The sequence below is a fragment of the Hippocampus bargibanti genome, linkage group LG06 (assembly GCF_051943395.1).
Source record: "Hippocampus bargibanti isolate YZ-2025 linkage group LG06, ASM5194339v1, whole genome shotgun sequence".
Lineage (NCBI taxonomy): Eukaryota > Metazoa > Chordata > Actinopteri > Syngnathiformes > Syngnathidae > Hippocampus > Hippocampus bargibanti.
Genome location: NC_142739.1, coordinates 26,574,499 through 26,597,534, shown reverse-complemented (window position 1 = coordinate 26,597,534; position 23,036 = coordinate 26,574,499). Strand labels below are relative to the sequence as shown.

The following is a 23,036-nucleotide window of genomic DNA, read 5'->3' as shown; positions in this document are numbered from 1 at the left end:
TGAAAAAAAATCTATTTATCTATGAGCGAGGATGGCTTCCCATCCCGAGCACAAGAGGAGAGAGGAGACCATTGCTTCAAGTTTTATTGGCTGAATCGGAGTCATAGTTTTGAAAACAGACACACAACGTACCTGAGTGGAAATGTCACCTAGCTTCACAGATTCCACTGGTGCGTAATGTAAAAGTATTGGGCGAAAACGCCCCCCCCCTCTCTTGATAGCTACGTGACGTTGACGGCCCTCATGATATTGGTGTGACCCGATGCCGGGATCCAACCGGTCACAATGATCACCATGTCCCCCTCTTTGAAGAATCCTCTCGCCTTGCCTATTTCGCACAAAAATAATAATAATTTGGTAGGGATGGATCTGAAATTTGTACCAAAGTCAGAACATAATATCGCCCAATAAATAAATAATTAAATTAAATAAATACATCAAATAAATAAATAAAAATAACCCAAATAATAAATATAGGGCAGAAAAAAAATAAAAACCAATAATTAATTAAATAAACAAATACATGAACAAATAATTACATAAATAAAATCCAATAAATAAATAAAAAGACGAAATAAATAAATATGGCCCAGATACAATTAACAAACAAATAAATAAATAAATAAGAGCGGGATAAATTGGTAAATCGTTTAAAAACAATAAATACACAAATAAATAAATAAATAACTACATGAAATACACAAATAAAAATTAAATATATAAATACATAAAAGATACATACATAAATAAATAAAAACACCCAAAAAAATAAATATGGGACAGATTAAAGAAATTTAAAAAAGATGAATAAATAAATGACTAACTGGACAACTGTATAATAAATAAATAAATAAATAAATAAATAAATAAATAAATAAAACGATAAATAAAAACAAGGCATATAAAAATTAAAAAAAACAATACATAAAATAACATAAATGAACAAATAACTAAAGACAAAAAATAAATAAACAAAAACACACAAACAAACGAATAAATAAATAAATAAATAAATAAATAAATATAGGACAGATAAAAATAAAAATCAATACATGGATAAATAAATAGTGATAAATAAATACATTAATAGCTGTGTAACTACATACAAAATAAATAATACATAAAAATAAATAAATACATGAATAAATAAATGAATGAATAAACGAATAACTAATTGAATAAATAAATAAATAAATATTCACCTATTTCTATTCCAAAGTTCACACGGTTGTCAACGTCGTCCGCCCAGACGGGCGCTGGTAGAGGGTGAAAGAGGACGGGGAAGACTCCTCGCAGTAACTGCGACTGCCGCGCCACCTGCACAATGCCACAACATCACGTTTTAGACAGCATGCTGCGATTTAAAAAAAAAAAAAAAAACAACTATTGTGACATTTTTTGGGCATGAAAAAGTGTTTTGTCAGCCTGCCATGCATGTTTTTGGGATGTGGGAGGTAAACAAAGTAGTACCTGGAGAAATCCCATACTGAATTTGCAGACTCGATTGGAGCCAGGATCAAAGTCAGGATGTCCGTATTTTGAGGTCGACGTACTCACCACTCGACCAAAGGTCGCTCTAAATTCGTACATTATATTTTAAAATAATTTTATAACCCTGCCCATTTTTTTGGTTTGTGTACACTGAAGATCAATTGTAGTGTTCTGGGGTTTATTTAAAGGACAACCGACGTCACTTTTTTGTTTCCTAACTGACGTCAGAAAAAAGTTTTATAGCAACTAAAATACCCAAAACATGCAGTATGATATTTTTAGTCAAATGCTAAACACCAATAAAAATGACTTAAAGTGTCTAAAAAGTACTTCAATTTGAAACCGGACGTGGCCAGTTTCAGAAGGTCCCGCCCCCATGTTCGTGACGTCACGCCAAGACGTCTTGCATTGCTCGTGAATCAAAACAATGGCTTCAGATTCAGAGAATATGCTTTCTTGTTACTCATCCAGTTATAAATATGATTCAAATAGTTCTGAAGAAGAAAGCATACGTTTGCAATCGATGAAAGAATTTATTCTGTGTCATTTTGAGGCATCAGGGGTGGGAAATGTCGCACCCAAAAAAGGCAAAAAATGGCGACAAAGTCATGTAAGGAATTAATCAGCCCGTTTCCACAGGCTAATTAATTCCTTACATGGAGCTTTGTCACCCTCTTCTGCCTCTTTTTGGTCCAACATGACGTTTTCAGACCAAAGTACAGCAAAATGCATTGACGTGATGGTAAGACTGCTACAATGTGCCCTTTTTTCGGTCAGGGGCGTTCCTTCAGTGACGTCACGTACGGACTCGTCACCAACTCAAAAACAAGACTTCCGGAATATTCAGCGCGAGTCTTAAAACGTAAAATATAGCTATATGCGGTGGAATCTTTGTAAAATACGCTCAGTAGAAGTCATTTGAAGCCGTTTTACAAATTATGGACACAACTTGTCCAGAGACGTCGGTTGTCCTTCAAAGGTTGCTAAAAGAAAATAGCGATGAAATCAACACCTTGAGACTTGGAAGTTGCGGGATATTTGACCCCCGACCCCTCGTTAGCGCCTTCAAAGGCAGCTCAGTGGCCACCAACGCGACCACACCAAAAACCAGATGTGACGCTGCAGGCCATTTACCTGACCGCTGACCTCCAGGTGGCGCCGCGTAGCACGCGACGGCTGGATTTATGACAGACGACTCACATGTCTGCACATTTCTAATCCGCTCACGGCCCGCATTTCATGCTATTTTCGATCCTTCGAAAAATGATGGACAAGTAATAAGTCACATAAACGCACCAAAATTAAATTCCGTCTCATGTTAACTCATTCACTGCCATTCGCGAATTCATTCGTGAATTGAAAATAGGACGGAGATAACATTCCTGAATTTGTTCGGATTTTGTTTTTTTTTCTTGTTTGGATGCAGATAAAGCGCTAGTCAGACCTCTGGCAATGTTTTTTGCCTTTCCACAAGGGGGCAGCATTTCCCTTTTGTCCATGTGAGCACTTTGTTCCAGCTTCAGCTTTTGTTAAAGCGCTATATGAACCAATATGTATGCATTGTATTTTGGACAGCTGCCCCCATTTCAAGCTCAGACACCTCCAGATCCAGATAATTTAGGAATTAACTCGTTTTTTTCTGACGAAAGAAGTGAGTCTAAGCCTTAGACTCTAAGGTTTCTAATGCTGAATTGAATGTTTATATAGTCCTAAAACTCAATTATCTGTGGGTCCTGGAATTCAAGTGACAATGACAAAAACCCTGGCACTGGAGTGGACACATTATTGCACATCGTCTGACAGTGAATGAGTTAAGGATTATTGTATTTTGGACACCCGCCCTCATTTCAAGCTTAGATAATAATAATAATAATAATAATAATAATAATAATAATAAGACGGGGAAGACTCCTCGCAGTAACTGCGACTGCCGCGCCACCTGCACAATGCCACAACATCACGTTTTAGACAGCACGCTGCGATTAAAAAAAAAAACAACTATTGTGACATTTTTTGGGCATGAAAAAGTGTTTTGTCAGCCTGCCATGCATGTTTTTGGGATGTGGGAGGTAAACAAAGTAGTACCTGGAGAAATCCCATACTGAATTTGCAGACTCGATTGGAGCCAGGATGTCCGTATTTTGAGGTCGACGTACTCACCACTCGACCAAAGGTCGCTCTAAATTCGTACATTATATTTTAAAATAATTTTATAACCCTGCCCATTTTTTTGGTTTGTGTACACTGAAGATCAATTGTAGTGTTCTGGGGTTTATTTAAAGGACAACCGACGTCACTTTTTTGTTTCCTAACTGACGTCAGAAAAAAGTTTTATAGCAACTAAAATACCCAAAACATGCAGTATGATATTTTTAGTCAAATGCTAAACACCAATAAAAATGACTTAAAGTGTCTAAAAAGTACTTCAATTTGAAACCGGACGTGGCCAGTTTCAGAAGGTCCCGCCCCCATGTTCGTGACGTCACGCCAAGACGTCTTGCATTGCTCGTGAATCAAAACAATGGCTTCAGATTCAGAGAATATGCTTTCTTGTTACTCATCCAGTTATAAATATGATTCAAATAGTTCTGAAGAAGAAAGCATACGTTTGCAATCGATGAAAGAATTTATTCTGTGTCATTTTGAGGCATCAGGGGTGGGAAATGTCGCACCCAAAAAAAGCAGAAAATGGCGACAAAGTCGTGTAAGGAATTAATCAGCCCGTTTCCACAGGCTAATTAATTCCTTACATGGAGCTTTGTCACCCTCTTCTGCCTCTTTTTGGTTCAACATGACGTTTTCAGACCAAAGTACAGCAAAATGCATTGCCGTGATGGTAAGACTGCTACAATGTGCCCTTTTTTTCGGTCAGGGGCGTTCCTTCAGTGACGTCACATACGGACTCGTCACCAACTCAAAAACAAGACTTCCGGAATATTCAGCGCGAGTCTTAAAACGTAAAATATAGCTATATACGGTGGAATCTTTGTAAAATACGCTCAGTAGAAGTCATTTGAAGCCGTTTTACAAATTATGGACACAACTTGTCCAGAGACGTCGGTTGTCCTTCAAAGGTTGCTAAAAGAAAATAGCGATGAAATCAACACCTTGGGACTTGGAAGTTGTGGGATATTTGACCCCCGACCCCTTGTTAGCGCCTTCAAAGGCAGCTCAGTTGCCACCAACGCGACCACACCAAAAACCAGATGTGACGCTGCAGGCCATTTACCTAACCGCTGACCTCCAGGTGGCGCCGCGTAGCACGCGACGGCTGGATTTATGACAGAAGACTCACATGTCTGCACATTTCTAATCCGCTCACGGCCCGCATTTCAGGCTATTTTCGATCCTTCGAAAAATGATGGACAAGTAATAAGTCACATAAACGCACCAAAATTAAATTCCGTCTCATGTTAACTCATTCACTGCCATTCGCGAATTCATTCGGGAATTGAAAATAGGACGGAGATAACATTCCTGAATTTGTTCGGATTTTGTTTTTTTTTCTTGTTTGGATGCAGATAAAGCGCTAGTCAGACCTCTGGCAATTTTTTTGCCTTTCCACAAGGGGGCAGCATTTCCCTTTTGTCCATGTGAGCACTTTGTTCCAGCTTCAAAAGCGCTATATAAACCAATATGTATGCATTGTATTTTGGACAGCTGCCCCCATTTCAAGCTCAGACACCTCCATATCCAGATAATTTAGGAATGAACTCGTTTTTTTTCTGACGAAAGAAGTGAGTCTAAGCCTTAGACTCTAAGGTTTCTAATGCTGAATTGAATGTTTATATAGTCCTAAAACTCAATTATCTGTGGGTTCTGGAATTCAAGTGACAATGACAAAAACCCTGGCACTGGAGTGGACACATTATTGCACATCGTCTGACAGTGAATGAGTTAAGGATTATTGTATTTTGGACACCCGCCCTCATTTCAAGCTTAGATAATAATAATAATAATAATAATAATAATAATAATAATAATAATAATGTCGTTCATGAGGTGAATTTGTTTGCAAGTTGCTTCAGTACTAGATTTTGCATGGAATAATAATAATAATAATAATAATAATAATAATAATAATAATAATAATAATAATAATACATTTCATTTCTAAGCGTTTTTCAAAACTCTCAAGGACACTTTACAGTCACAGGATATTTTTTTCTGCGGGTGAGCAGTGGAAGCCACACGATAACTCCAGACTCATATATTTTAGGAATTCAGTCTTTTTTTTTTCTGATGGAAGAAGGTAGTTTAAGATTTCTAACGCTGTATTGAATGTTTATGTAGTCCTAAAACTCATTATTCTGTGGGTCCTGGAATTCGAGTGACAATGACAAAAACCCTGGTACTGGAGTGGATACATTTTTGCACATCGTCTGGCGGGGAATGAGTTAACGAGCAATTTGATGTTTCTGTGGGTGAGCCGCTAACACTGCTAACAAAGTTGTCAGTCATCCATCACTCATTTTCCAGGCACTCGGATAGTGTGTGATTGAACTGAGTGTACCTGCGGGCTTCTGGTGACGGCGATGATTGGACAACGGGGGCGATACCTGGACAGGAGGTGGGCCGCCCTGTATAAACACACATACACACACTTAATGCTTTCAACATTTAGCTTGTAGTAGACGTGCACTGCACATTCCACTGTGATGTCCCTGATCCACTGCTGAAAAGGATGCTTTGATCCTTTCCTCTTTCATCTAGAACTGCTTCATGTCACAAAGAGGGTACAGAAAGTGCTAAAGAATGAATGACTCTCTGTGTCTTTGTGTTGTCATATTATTTATTTATTTATTTTTACTTTATGTTATTTCTGGGTTGGGTCAACACTGGCGCGTGTGGCTGCCGCTGCTCACCCAAAGAAAAAATATCGTGTGCCTGCAAAGTGTCCTTGAGAGTTTTGAAAGGCGCTTATAAATGAAATGTATTATTATTATTATTATTATTATTATTATTATTATTATAAATATGACAATGATGTGAAAAATGTTTAGTGTGTTGAAAAATGAGAAAAAAAGCCGCCGTCAAAAATAAAAATTGAAAATATACAATCATTTCATAACTTCATAGAACTCATTCACTACCATTCCCGATTTTTTTCGAGAGTTGAAAAGCATTACGTGGAGCGCCATTCCCGAATTTGTTTGGGTTTTGTTTTTTCTTGCGGGGGGGTGCCGATAAAGCGCTGGTCAGACCTCTGGCAATGTTTTTCACTCCCACAAGGGGGAAGCATTTGCCTTTTGTCCATGTTCACGCTTTGTTCCAGCTTCAGCTGTTGTAAAAAGCGCTGTATAAATTAATATGTATGGATTGTATTGTATTTTGGACAGCTGTCCCAATTTCAACCTCAGATAACTCCAGACCCACACTATTTAGGAATTAACTCTTTCTTTTCTGATGAAAGAAGAGAGTCTAAGGGACAGTATAAAACGACTTAAGGACCTCGGGAAAGTATAAAACGTTCGCACGGATATTGTGTATTTGAGTTAATTTGTGTATCAAACAATAATATCAGCCGTTCTTTATTTATTTCATTATTATTTTTTTTAATTATTTTTTTTAAATTTTTTTTATTTTAATTTTAACTTTAACTTTAATTTTAATTTTAATTGTTATTTTAATTTTAATTGTTATTTTTACATTTACATTTATATTTATATTTATATTTATATTTATATTCATATTTATTTTCATTTTTATTTTTATTCATGTATTCATTTATAGATTTATTCATTTACTCATTTGTTAGTTAGTCAGTCAGTCAGTCAGTTAGTTAGTTAGTTAGTTAATGAGCTAGTTCGTTAGTTAGGTGTTTATTTTATTGTATGTATTTATGTATTTATTTTGATGTTGTGTTTATGATAGTTGTCCATATTAAGCACTTCGTTCCAGCTTCAGCTGTTGTTAAAGCGCTGTATGTATTGTATTGCATTATTCTTCACAGAGGATAAACAAAACCCACACGTCTTGTTCTATTGTTTTTCCACAAGTGTTGCTGCAGTGTTTGTGTACACATATTTAAGGTTAACAATGCAGCCGCGGATATGCTAATCGTTAGCATATTTGTCTGTGGTGTCACATATTGTATGTTAGCATTAAGTACGAGGAGGTTAGCCGTTTTTTCTGCGTCAGAAACTCACTTGATGTTTGTTTTGTACATGTTATCAATTCATTTGTGATGGAAGGAACCACTGTATACCAATTTTTGTTGTTGTTTTTTTGAGTCAATTGTACGGAAAAGGTCAAAGGGCCCACCTGCCACCCGTGGTGAGGACGATAATGGCGCCGGCGCAGCACTTAAAGGACGACTCAACGGCCCCGATGGCCGTGACCTCTGTGGGGTCCGAGGACAATGGAGTCAGGCGACGCAACTCCTCAAATAGCTGCTGGTGGAAAATAGCCGCCTCTGCCTCCCTGCAAATCTGACAGCACGGGATGAGACAGTCAGTAAGGAGGGGAAAAGGGGGGGGGGGGGGGCAGTGAGAAACACACGAGCCCACCGAGTGCATCATGGCGACCGCCTCCACGGGAAACAGGCCCTTGGCGGTTTCGCCAGATAACATCACACAGTCGGCTCCGTCCAGAACGGCGTTGGCCACGTCACTGCCCTCTGCTCGCGTTGGCCGAGGATGGACCATCATGCTCTCCAGCATCTGTGCACACACGCCACATCAGCTCAGCTAAAAAAAAAAAAAAGCTAGTGCCAAATTTGGTTTCAACATAGTCGTAATTTAGTCATGGACGCCCTACAGCAGGGGTGTCAAAGTCATTTTTTGCCGCGGGCCACATTGTAGTTATGGTTTCCTCTCGAGGGCCGTTATGAATTTGGGGAACCCATTAGAATGTTTAAATCCCTTCAAATATTACATATAGAGCACACAGCAAATTAAGGAATAACTCGTTTTAAAATCTGAAGTCAAGAATAATGACTTTTATTGTGGTTGACATCCAAAAATATGAAATTTTGGCTCAGATTTTAGCAATCATCGTGGAATTTAACAAGTTTGATTTGCTCTCGCGGGCCGAAAAAAATGATGTGGCGGGCCGGATTTGGCCCACGGGCCTTGACTTTGACACATGTGCCCTACAGGGTAGGCAAAACGGTCAAGCGCAAGAGTTTGCAGGATTATTTTTGATTATAATTTGTTTAGTTAAAGGACAACCGACGTCACTTTTTTGTTTCTTAACTGACATCAGAAAAACGTTTTATAGCATCTAAAATACCCAAAAACACGCAGTATAATATTTGTATTCAAATGCAAAACACCAATAAAAATGACTTAAAGTGTCCAAAATCTGCAAAAAGAAATTGAGCTGCGAATTGGGCATTTTCCTAAAGTCCCGCCCCCAGTTCGTGACGTCACACCAAGACATCTTGCATTGCTGGAGAATCAAAACAATGGCTTTAGATTCGTAGAATATGCTTTCTTGTTACACATCCAGTTATGAATATGATTCAAATAGCCTGAAGAGGAAAGCATACATGTTTGCAATCGATTAAAGAATTTATTCCGTGCCATTTTGAGGCAACATTGGGGGGAAATGTATCACCTAAAAAGAGGCACAAAATGGCCACCAAGCTCCTGTGCGGAATGAATCAGACCGTTTCCACGGGCTGATAAATTCCTGACATGGAGCTTGGACGCCCTCTTCTGGCTCTTTCTGGTGCAACGCGAGTTTTCAGACACATTCGCTGCCAGAAATGTGCAAAAATGTTTCCCACTCCAGTGCCAGGGTTTTTGTCATTGTCACTTGAATTCCGGGGCCCACAGAATATTAAGTTTTAGGACTACAGAAACATTCAATTCAGTGTAAGAAACTTTAGAGTCTCTTTTTTCATCAGAGAAAAAAAAGAGTTAATTCCTAAGTTATATGGGTCTGAAGTTATTTGAGCTTGAAATGGGGGCGGCTGTCTAAAATACAATGCAATACATATAAATAATAATAATAATAATAATAAACTTTATTTCTAAGCACCTTTCAAAACTCAAAAACCAAAACCAAAAGAAATTACGATTTTTTTTCCAAGAGGTATTTCAGTCCACTGGCATTGGCTTTTTTTTTAATGATGTTGTTTATAGTATGTTAACCCATTCACTGCCTGACGTGCAAAAAAAAAGTGTCCACTGCAGTGCCAGGGTTTTTGTCATTTTCACTTGAATTCCAGGACTCTCAGAATTGTGAGTTTTGGGAAATAAATAAATAAATAAATAAATAAATAAATAAATAGGCACATAAAAAAATTAATAGATTCAAATAAATACATAAATATACTATAAATAAATAAATTCACTCGAATTCCAGGACCCACAGAATATTGAGTTTTAGCACTACATCAACATTCAATTCAGCGTAAAAAACCTGAGACTCTCTTCTTTCATCAGAAAAAAAATAGTTAATTCCTAAATTATATGGGTCTGGAGTTATCGGGGCTTGAAATAAGGACGGATGTACAAAGTAAGATGCAATACATATATATATTGGTTTATATAGCGCTTTAACCTTACCTGAAGCAGGAATAAAGCGCTAACATGGACAAAAGAGAAATGCTGCTCCTTTGCGAAAGGAAAGAAAAAAAAAACATTTCTAGAGGTCTGACAAGCGCTTTATCGGCACCCAAGCATGAAAACACTAAAACCGAACAAATTCGGGAATGGCGCACCACATCATATTTTCAATTCTCGGAAGTGACCTTGAGCGTTTTGAAAGGCGCTGATGAATGAAATTTATTACTATTACTATTACTATTACTATTACTATTACTACTATTAGTATTACTACTATTACTATTACTATTACAGTAAAGTCTCGTTATATCGATATTCAAGGGAGTCCGAAAAAATATCGATATAACCGGGACTATCGATATATCCGACCCTGTTTGCATGTAATTTTCTCAGTGCGTGCATAGAAATAGTATCGATATAACCGGGACTATCCATATATCCGATATCGATATAACGAGACTTTACTGTACTACTATTAGTATTATTACTATTACTACTATTACTACTACTATTCTTATTATTATTCTAAATTCGGGAAAGGGAGCAAAAGAGGTTAAATGTGGACTCACTTCTGGACTCCTTGGCGACTTTCCACCTTGCTGATCACCTTGATGTTCTTCCCATGCGGGCCGAGAGCTCGCCTGACGTCACGGACGTCCTTGGCGGAGCGGATGAAGCTGGCGAAGACGATGTCCACTCCCTGGGCCACGCCAAATCTCAGGTCGGCCTCGTCTTGTTCGCTGACCGCCGGCATGCCGATCAAGTCGCAGCCGGGCAGGTTGACGCCTTTGCGGCTACAGAGGACGCCGTCGGCCTCCACCACCGTATCCACCCAGTCCGGACCTGCACAGTCGGCGATATCTGAGCTGACATCTTCAAATTTCGTTGACAAATTGTCAGACACTGCGGACAAAGACTGTGGACAAAGATTGTATTTTACTGCCGGCAGCAGATGTAGTTATTCATGACAGACGCCTGAATTCTGCAGCCCTCTGCCAGGCTATTTATTGAGAGTATATGCAAATTAAAGTGACACATTAGTAAAACATAGTTTCATTGATTATAATACAGTGAGACCTCAACTTACGAACTTAATTGGTTCCCAGACAGTGTGTAAGGTGAAAAGTGTGTATCTCAAAAAGAAATTTCCCATAGGAAACCATTAAAATGGGAATAATCCGTTCCAGAGTTTCCAATAAAATAAATAAGCCTTAAAACTACACACAACATACCTTATTCTATGTATAATAAATGTGCTATTGTATTTTAATGAAAGAAATACACTGCATTGCATCATACAGTCACTTTATTTACATTTGTGATGGTCATTTATGGCTTGATGGAATGGCGTTGGAGGTCGAAGGTCAAAGGGAATTGCTGTTTGGAAAGAGAGGCGCATTACATGAGGACTGTAATTAAAGAAATAAACTGTGCTGTAAAATAAAGTTTTATTTACTTTTTGATGGAAGGAGAGTCACCTTCCATAAGGACTGTTGGTAACTTAACCTCTGGTGCTGTTCGGTCGTGTGCTTCCGCCGAAGATCACTCCGCCAGCCGGTGTGGGTGTGTATTATGAAAATAGTGCTTATTATAAGGTTTAATTTTCAGAAATTTGACGTTTCTAAGACGAAAAGTTTGTAAGTTAAGGTGTTTATAAGTCGAGGTCTCACTGTACCACACCCCTGGACATTCTGAGCACCAGCAATAAAACATAGATATTTTAATTGGTTGTCTTTTCCATGAACTGATAAATTTGTAACCTGGCTAATGAGTTCTTCCTGTGAGGGACTTTCAAGTCCTCCTGTGACAAAGGAGATTCCCAAGTCCTAAATTCTGTCCAAGGCCAGATCTCCTAGATGAAGATGACAGTTTAACTGGGCTGTGTCTGTTTCACTCAGATTGACTGTAGCCATCTGTACCTTGACTGCGGGCCTGTTGTTTGGTTGGCCAGCTAAGCATGAAACTTTGAAATATGATACAGTAAAGTCTCATTATATCGATATCGGATATATCGATAGTCCCGGTTATATCGATACTATTTCTATGCACGCACGGAGAAAATTACATGCAAACAGGGTCGGATATATCGATAGTCCCGGTTATATCGATATTTTTTCGGACTCCCTTGAATATCGATATAACGAGACTTTACTGTAACTTCTTATTCCGTCTAATCTCTATCACAAAATTTCTTCTGATCCATTCACATTGCATTTGAAAGTCAAATTTGTCACCACTAGTGGACGGGAGGCTAACTGCGCAGCACACCAGACGGTCCGACACCAATTTCGTACCAGTTTCCAGAACTTTAAGTCCAATGAGGCCGTCGTCGATGTAGATCTTGTCGCCATTCTGGAGAACCCGCGGTAGGTCGGGATAGTCCAGCCAGATGTTCTTGCCGTCGGTGGAGTCTTTGTCGGCTTGTGCCGTCACCACGCGAACATGGCTGCCCTTTTCCAGCTTCACTTCCTCCTCCACTTTCTTCGCAAACAAACAAACAAACGTCAGTGTTGTAGTACGTAATCGCATGTACACAAACACCAACACACATGCATGTACACAAACAAACTCCGCACACACGAACATTAAAACACACACAAACCACACATACACACGCACGTACACAAACACCAACATACAAACTCTTGTCCATAAACACCAACACACACACACAACACAAATACACATTCACACACACTATTGTACATGAACACGAACACACACACACCACCACACACAACCACACACTACCAAACACCAACACACACTCACAACACAACCACGACAACAAGCACAAAACCAACACACACACACACACAAACCACACACATATGTACACAAACATAACACACACAACCACACACAACACAACTTACCATAAACACCAACACACACTCACATACACATACCACGGACATATACTAATGTACACAAACACCAACCACACACACAAACCACACACATATGTACACAAACATCAACACACAAAAACAACCACACACAAACACACACTTGAACCATAAACACCAACACACACTCACATACACATACCACGGACATATACTAATGTACACAAACACCAACACACAACACACACACACAACACACACACACACACAAACCACACACAAACCAAACATTAACACACAAAAACAACCACACACAAACACACACTTGACCATAAACACCAACCCACACTCACATACACATACCACGGACATATACCAATGTACACAAACACCAACACACACACACACACACACACACACACACACACACACACACACACAACACACAAACCACACACATATGTACACAAACATTAACACACAAAAACAACCACACACTTGACCATAAACACCAACACACACTCACATACACATACCACGGACATATACCAATGTACACAAACACCAACACACACACCACACACACACACACACACACACACACACAAACCACACACATATGTACACAAACATTAAACACAAAAACATACCACACACTTGACCCTAAACACCAACACACACTCACATACACATACCACGGACAAACACAATGTCATAAACACCAAAACACAACAGAACCACAAATGATACTAATGTACACAAACACCATACACACACACAAACCACACACATTGTACACAAACACCACAACCAAGACAGTACACACACAAACCACACACACACACACACACACACAACAAATCAACACTAAAACAATTGGAGATAAACACCAAAACAAACAGCACGTACAACACACACACACAAACACACACACAAACACGCAATTGTACCTAAACACAAATTACAAACAGTCGATGTTACACGTTGACCATATCAGTCAACCGGACGAAACCATCAACAGATAGAAACACATAATTGTACATAAACCAAACTAAACACCCCACACAGCAACACAGTGCGTCTCATTACAGTTGTCTTAAATTTCCTACAGCATTTTATTTGTCAAAATGGTGGCGGGAGTGTCATGGACGACAAGTTGCTTCTTCAGAACCTGGACCGCTTTTGACACCATCGATTTTATGATGAAGTGTTCTTATTTTTACATCCTTGTGATATTTCCACCGAAGCAAGCCACAAAGATGTCATGACAAGAAAAACAAAGCAGCCACAAAAATGATCTGCGTTGTACGATTTACCCCATTGACCAATCCAGTGCGTATCTCTGGTCCTTTGGTATCCAAGGCGATGGCCACAGGGCGATAGTACAGCGGGTCAGAGGTCACCGTCTCCCACCGCCTCGCGGATGTTCTTGATGGTTTCGCTGTGGTACTGACAGACAAATCGAACACGTCGAGAGGTTGAGAAAACGCAAACACATTGAACGCCGCGTTGATGAGGTGTTTGTAAGATGAGGTCTCACTGTACCACACCCCTGGACATTCTGAGCACCAGCAATAAAACATAGATATTTTAATTGGTTGTCTTTTCCATGAACTGATAAATTTGTAACCTGGCTAATGAGTTCTTCCTGTGAGGGACTTTCAAGTCCTCCTGTGACAAAGGAGATTCCCAAGTCCTAAATTCTGTCCAAGGCCAGATCTCCTAGATGAAGATGACAGTTTAACTGGGCTGTGTCTGTTTCACTCAGATTGACTGTAGCCATCTGCACCTTGACTGCGGGCCTGTTGTTTGGTTGGCCAGCTAAGCATGAAACTTTGAAATATGATACAGTAAAGTCTCATTATATCGATATCGGATATATCAATAGTCCTGGTTATATCGATACTATTTCTATGCACGCACGGAGAAAATTACATGCAAACAGGGTCGGATATATCGATAGTCCTGGTTATATCGGTATTTTTTCGGACTCCCTTGAATATCGATATAATGAGACTTTACTGTAACTTCTTATTCCGTCTAATCTCTATCACAAATTTCTTCTGATCCATTCACATTGCATTTGAAAGTCAAATTTGTCACCACTAGTGGACGGGAGGCTAACTGCGCAGCACACCAGACGGTCCGACACCAATTTCGTACCAGTTTCCAGAACTTTAAGTCCAATGAGGCCGTCGTCGATGTAGATCTTGTCGCCATTCTGGAGAACCCGCGGTAGGTCGGGATAGTCCAGCCAGATGTTCTTGCCGTCGGTGGAGTCTTTGTCAGCTTGTGCCGTCACCACGCGAACATGGCTGCCCTTTTCCAGCTTCACTTCCTCCTCCACTTTCTTCGCAAACAAACAAACGTCAGTGTTGTAGTGCGTAATCGCATGTACACAAACACCAACACACATGCATGTACACAAACACACTCCGCACACACGAACATTAAACCACACACAAACCACACTTACACACGCACGTACACAAACACCAACATACAAACACACGCACCAACACACACACAAACCACACACACGCATGTACACAAACACTAACACATAAACCACACACATATGTACACAAACATCAACACACAAAAACCACCATACACAACCACACACTTGACCATAAACACCAACACACACTCACATACACATACCACGGACATATACTAATGTACACAAACACCAACACACACACACACACAAACCACACACATATGTACACAAACATTAACACACAAAAACAACCACACACAAACACATACTTGACCATAAACACCAACACACACTCACATACACATACCACGGACATATACTAATGTACACAAACACCAACACACACACACAAACCACACACATATGTAAACAAACATCAACACACAAAAACAACCACACACAAACACACACTTGTACATAAACACCAACACACACATACAGAAACCACTCAAATATACTAATGTACACAAACACCAACACACATACACACACACAAACCACACACATGTACACAAACACCTACAACCAAACATACACACACAAACCACACACACACACACACAAACATCAACACTAAAACACACACTTGGCGATAAACACCAAAACACACAGACATGTACATGTACACAAACATCAACACACACACACAAACACACAATTGTACATAAACACAAAAACACACAGACATGTACACGTACACAAACATCAACACACAAACACACACACATACACACACCCACACAAACACACAATTGTACATAAATACCAAAACAAACACACTCACACACACCAACACAAACACACTGTGCGTCTCATTACAGATGTCTTAAATTTCCCACAGCATTTTATTTGTCAAAATGGTGGCGGGAGTGTCATGGACGACAAGTTGCTTCTTCAGAACCTGGACCGCTTTTGACACCATCGATTTTATGATGAAGTGTTCTTATTTTTACATCCTTGTGATATTTCCACCGAAACAAGCCACAAAGATGTCATGACAAGAAAAACAAAGCAGCCACAAAGATGATCTGCGTTGTACGATTTACCCCATTGACCAATCCAGTGCGTATCTCTGGTCCTTTGGTATCCAAGGCGATGGCCACAGGGCGATAGTACAGCGGGTCAGAGGTCACCGTCTCCACCGCCTCGCGGATGTTCTTGATGGTTTCGCTGTGGTACTGACAGACAAATCGGAACACGTCGAGAGTGTTGAGAAAACGCAAACAATTGAACGCCGCGTTGACACACACACACCGACACACACACACACACACAAACACGCACCTCGTGGGAACCGTGAGAAAAATTCAAACGTGCGATGTTCATCCCAGCTTTGACCATTTCTTGGAGTTTGGCAACGGATCGGGAAGCGGGACCTTCAAGGAAGGATAGAAACAAATATATTTTAGATACATTTCATCATACGAGTGGCGGGCCGGGCATGTCACTCCAAAGCCTTCAGTAGTCCTATGTCTGAATCAATCAGCTGCAAGTTTGGTGTGATATTACTACACATCCACTAGAGGGTGGCGTTGGACAGGAAATAACTTGTGACTTAAAAAAAAAAATACTGTTTTTAACTCATTCACTACCAGACGATGTGCAAAAATGTGTCCAGTCCAGTGCCAGGGCTTTTGTCACTGTAAATCGAATTTCAAAACACACAGAATATTGAGTTCTAGGACTACATAAACATTCAATGCAGCGTAAGAACCTTAGACGCTCTAGATTCAGCCGAAAAAAAAAAAAGAGTTAATTCCTAAATTATATGGGGCTGGAGTTATATCAGCTTGAAATGAGGACGGCTGGTTAAATACACACATTTGGAAGCAGCACAACAAAGGAAAAAGCAATGAAATGAAGCTGTAAGACAATTTGGAACCTTTTCATAAGAATTCATGGACAAAATATAATTAATTAGTCTGTGATTCAGATATTTTTAGGACAGCAGAGAAGGCCTTGCAGACCCTGACGGCCCGCCACTGCGGTCAAAAATAGTTGCTGAACGCGTTCGATAGTTGTCACATAGTTCGTTAGTTCGATAGTTGTCGTATAATTAGTCCTTGATTCAGATATTTAGGCCAGCAGAGAAGGCCTTGCAGTTACTTCTTGATTCAGATAGTTAGGCCAGCAGAGAAGGCCTTGCGCTGAACGTGTTTGATAGTTGTTGAATAGTTAGTCCTTGATTCAGATCTTTACGCCATCAGAGAAGGCCCGCCACTGCATTCAATAATAGTTGCTGAACGCGTTTGGTAGTTGTCGAATAGTTAGTCCTTGATTCAGATCTTTACGCCATCAGAGAAGGCCTTGAAGGCCCTGACGGCCCACCACTGCGTTCGATAATAGTTGTTGAACGCGTTAGTCCTTGATTCAGATATTTAGGCCAGCAGAGAAGGCCTTGCAGGCCCTGACGGCCCACCACTGCGTTCGATAATAGTTGTTAAACGCGTTTGATAGATGTCGGTTAGTTCATGATGAGGATATTTAGTCCAGCATAGAAGGCCTTGCAGGCCCTGACGGCCCACCACTGCGTTCGATAATAGTTGTCGTATAATTACTCCTTGATTCAGATATTTAGGCCAGCAGAGAAGGCCTTGCAGGCCCTGACTGCCCACCACTGCGTTCGGTAATAGTTGTTGAACGCGTTTGATAGATGTCGGTTAGCTCATGAGGATATTTAGGCCAGCAGAGAAGGCCTTGCAGGCCCTGACGGCACACCACTGCGTTCGATAATAGTTGTTGAACGTGTTTGATAGTTAGTCCTTGATTCAGATCTTTACGCCATCAGAGAAGGCCCGCCATTGCATTCAATAATAGTTGCTGAACGCGTTTGATAGTTGTCGAATAGTTAGTCCTTGATTCAGATCTTTACGCCATCAGAGAAGGCCTTGCAGGCACTGAAGGCCCACCACTGCGTTCGATAATTGCTGAACGCGTTCGATAGTTGTCGAATAGTAAGTCCTTGATTCAGATAGTTAGGCCAGCAGAGAAGGCCTTGAAGGCCCTGACGGCCCACCACTGCGTTCGATAATAGTTGTTGAACGCGTTCGATAGTTGTCGTATAATTACTCCTTGATTCAGATATTAAGGCCAGCAGAGAAGGCCTTGCAGGCCCTGACTGCGCACCACTGCGTTCGGTAATAGTTGTTGAACGCGTTTGATAGATGTCGGTTAGTTCATGATGAGGATATTTAGGCCAGCAGAGAAGGCCTTGCAGGCCCTGATGGCCCACCACTGCGTTCGATAATAGTTGCTGAACGTGTTTGATAGTTGTCGAATAGTAAGTCCTTGATTCAGATAGTTAGGCCAGCAGAGAAGGCCTTGAAGGCCCCGACGGCCCAACACTGCAAAATACCACACTGAAGATATTTACTGCAAGAATTATCAGGAAAAAAGTCCCCTGCTGCATATGTGACATAATTCAGTGTGATGTCGCTGTTCTCGAACGAAACGGGGGGCAATCTGTCGACAAGTCAGAGTGACAGTTGGCCGACTAACGCGTGCAGGGCGCGATCGCGTTTGACAAGCTGCTGCTCACTCGCCAGCGAACACACGAGATGGTCTTTTCTTGACAGCGAGCAGGTGTGCGACTAACCGATGGTGCAGATGATGCCGGTGTTGCGGGCCGTGATGGGTTCCTGGTCGATGTCCAGAAGACACAGGTGCTCCAGGAAGGTGTCGGCCATGCTGGCGTCCAGCTGCTGGCGCTGGATGAAAGAGTCGGGCATCGTCATGGCCTCCGAGTATCGTCTAATGCGAGCTGTACACAAAAGAAAGAAACAAAGAGATAAATACAAATAAAAAAACAAACAAATAAACAAACAAATAAAATAAATATATATGCCAATACAAAAAATACATACAAAACTATTCAGACAAATACATACACATACAAATAAAAATATTCAAACAAACAAAAATAACAAACAATAAATAAATAAAATAAATAATTAAATAAATATGAAAATACACAAATAAAATAAATATACAAACATAAATACACAAAAATATAAAAAAAAAACTCAATAATAAACGAACGATAAATAAATTAATGGCAAAATAAATTACAAAAACACAAAAATATTCAGACAAACAAGAATAATAAAAGAACAATAAATAGACAAACAAAATAAATACAATAAATAAATATACTAATATAATAAATAAATAAAAATAATACATGAACAATGAATAAATAAATGAAATAAATACACAAATATAAAAATTCACAACAAAATATTCAAACAAACAAAAATCAACCTCAATGTGGACAGAATTGTTTTTGCACTTTCTGATCAATTTGTTGTGAAAGACGTTCTTTCAGTTCAAATCTTCTAACCACCTCTGTCCCACAACCCATAGATTGCGTAGCCAATGATGGAGAATATAAATGTAGCCCCCCCCCAGCGATTGTAAATGTAAGACAGACGGTCCCGATCAATATCTTGCTCCGACAGTCACGTTTGAGTAGAATGGAAGGAGCCTGGGGGGGGGCTTGACATTTAACAGGAAAGACATTTACATGATGTTTATGCTCAAAGGATCATGGACATTTGCTGTCGCAATGGGGTCAGTGATCCCGAAATGTCATCCAGGCAATAAGACGCATTATCTATTGGTAGGAAGATGTCTTATCGGCATCGACGGGACAACTCCGGCGTGCTGCTCACTATAAAAATGTACTCTGCCAATTTGTGAAGTCAGTGAGTTCAACGTTATGTCTTTCATTCAAGGGGAAAGGTTAACGGACTTCAGATTGCACTACTGTACTGCCTACTTCATTCATTGCAAACGAAATCCATTGCAGGCTGACAATTGCAAAAAAGGGGGAAAATACATATACACACACACACACACATACATACATATATACACACACATACATACATATATACACACACATGCATATATATATATATATATATATATACACACACATGCATATATATATATATATATATATATATATATATATATATATAGTAAAGTCTCGTTATATCGATATTCAAGGGAGTCTGAAAAAATATCGATATAACCGGGATTATCGATATATCCGACCCTGTTTGCATGTAATTTTCTCCGTGCGTGCATAGAAATAGTATCGATATAACCGGGACTATCGATATATCCGATATCGATATAACGAGACTTTACTGTATATATATATATATATGCATATATATATATATATATGGAAGGAGCATATATATATATATATATATATATATATATATATATATATATATATATACACACACACACATATATATGCATACATATATATATACATGCATACATATATACACATACATACATATATATATACATATATACACATACATACACACATATATATATATACTTTTATACACATACATATATACACATATATACACATACATATATATACATATATACACATACATATATATACACATACATCATTGGCGAACGACACAATACTCATTGAGGCAGCTCCGTGTACGAAAAAAGTTCGTAAGCCAAGGTAAAGTTCATATGCCAAGGTACATTTTTCATAAATGTAACGTTCGTAAATCGAAAAGTTCGTAAGCCAAGGGGTTCGTAAACCGAGGTATCACTGTATATACACGTTTGAAAGTTATTTTCGGTTTATTTTGACAAGAGACTTGAGATGGGCCATTTTTTAAAGAAAATATTCCTCATCGTTTTGTATTTGTTGAAGCGTATGCAAGAAAAAAAAAATGTCAGAATTTTCCAAATGATTTCTCTCGCATGATTGGAAAATTGGGTCACTTCTATCTCAAGGCTTAAAATAAGACTGGAATTGTATTTTGTGTCATGACGATGAGCGATTGTATCGAATCAACGAGGCTTGGAATCGAGCCGGGATGACCATTGGAAAGGTTTTCATTCTCGGCGCCTCGACCGATTAGGATGACACAAAAAGAAGCTTGGAGGAGGTGCTGGAACTCAACCTTCTCCACCTTCTTTCCTCTCTCACGTCTCTGTTCCCCCGCGACCTCCACGTGACCCACCGCTGCATGCACGCACATTTTCTTTGTACTGTATATACATGAAGCAGGCTGTTCGCAAGTTTGATGCCCAGGAGGGGAGAGCACGTTGAAGCAGATAAGACCAACAATGGGTCACATACAAAGCTGCTATAAGGGAGGTCATATAACATGTCACCCGTCAAATGTAGTCATCTGACTGACGCAAGTCAACCTTCAATGAATTATTGCGTGAGAGAACCCCAGGTGAGTTACAGTATTTCGGGAAGAATATCGCAGTCATGAAGGTGGAACGGATTAACGGCATTTCCATTCATTTCTATAGGTAAAGATGATTTGAGATACACCACTGTTTGTGCTTTTTGATCTCAAGGCACAATTTAATCTAATTAAAATAAATTAGTTACATACTGCAGCTACCATGAGGCCAATAACAAGGTTTGTGTCTTAAAAAAATGCAATATGGTGAAAAAAATAAAGATTCGCTCACCCATTTTGACACCAGCAGGCACCTCTTGTTGCTTTATTGTACTTCTTTTTTCTTAAATAAATATATTGGGAATATTTTAAATGACTTTCCAATGTCGCCTCGGTCTTAAACTGAGTGTTTCCACTCAGCACCACACTTGTCATAATCAGTCGTGTAGCCACGCCCCCACCTGACTGTCTCATTAACCCTTTCAAACCTTCACACACACACACACACACACACACACACACACACACACACACACACACACACACACATACGCAACATCACATTAGGACTTTGGTATTAGGATGGTCAAAATGGAAGAAAGCAAATGAGTTTTATATGTGGATTACACCACATAAGCGCTGTTAAGGTCAGTGTGACCTTTATCTATTTGTGGCATCGCCGGAGCGTTATGCAATTTGCATAGAAACTGAAACACACAATGTGTGAGATCAAGCAGAACCGTCCCACTCAAAGGTCACGGGGAACATGACACGAATCAAAGGCGAGGATTTTTTTTCATTCTCGTTCTTTTCCTTTGAAATATTTTCCAAGCTTAACTGATATCTTGAAAAAAGTTTGAAAATTGGTGTACCATCATAAAATCAAACCATTTTATATTGTTCTCAATCAATCACAAATTAGAATTTCAAAGAGGAGGAAAATGGCCCCAAATATTGGATTGGATATGCCTTTATTAGTCTCACAGTGGAAAATATGTACATTTTTTCCCAGTAAATTTCCACACAGGGTGACATTGAGTGTGGGAAGAAACTGGAAATGTATTGTGAATAAATATACATACTATATATGTACACTTGGATCCCTCTCATTCACACACATAAATTCCATCTTGCTTGATATATACACATACACATATACATATACACACACACACACACACACACACACACACACACATATATATATATAAACATACATATACTGTACATACATACATATACTGTACATACATATATAAATATATATAGATACATATATATACACATACACATACATACATACATACATACATACATACATACATACACACAGACATACAGTGTACACACACACGCACATACATCGATTTTTTTTTCTTAATGATTTAGCATATTTAAAATTTGTCTTGCAGTTTAAAAAAATACATGTGGAAAAAGGCCAGTTTATTGTTTATTTTATGTATTTATTTTGAACTGTACATTTCTA

General features: G+C 39.3%; 1 protein-coding gene across 1 annotated transcript; it reads right to left on the bottom strand.

Annotated features, from left to right (window-relative positions):
* Positions 1 to 66: 66 nt before the first annotated feature.
* Positions 67 to 21,997, bottom strand: pklr (pyruvate kinase L/R). Its single transcript, XM_088998502.1, has 11 exons — positions 21,843 to 21,997; positions 18,955 to 19,119; positions 16,644 to 16,735; positions 16,406 to 16,537; positions 15,020 to 15,206; positions 10,577 to 10,850; positions 8,001 to 8,160; positions 7,756 to 7,922; positions 6,005 to 6,071; positions 1,203 to 1,317; positions 67 to 328 (listed from the first exon to the last, which is right to left on the bottom strand). Exons 1-11 carry the CDS (start codon positions 21,844 to 21,846, stop codon positions 222 to 224), a joined length of 1,470 nt encoding a protein of 489 aa, XP_088854628.1. The 5' UTR covers positions 21,847 to 21,997; the 3' UTR covers positions 67 to 221.
* Between the last annotated feature and the right edge of the window lie 1,039 nt (positions 21,998 to 23,036).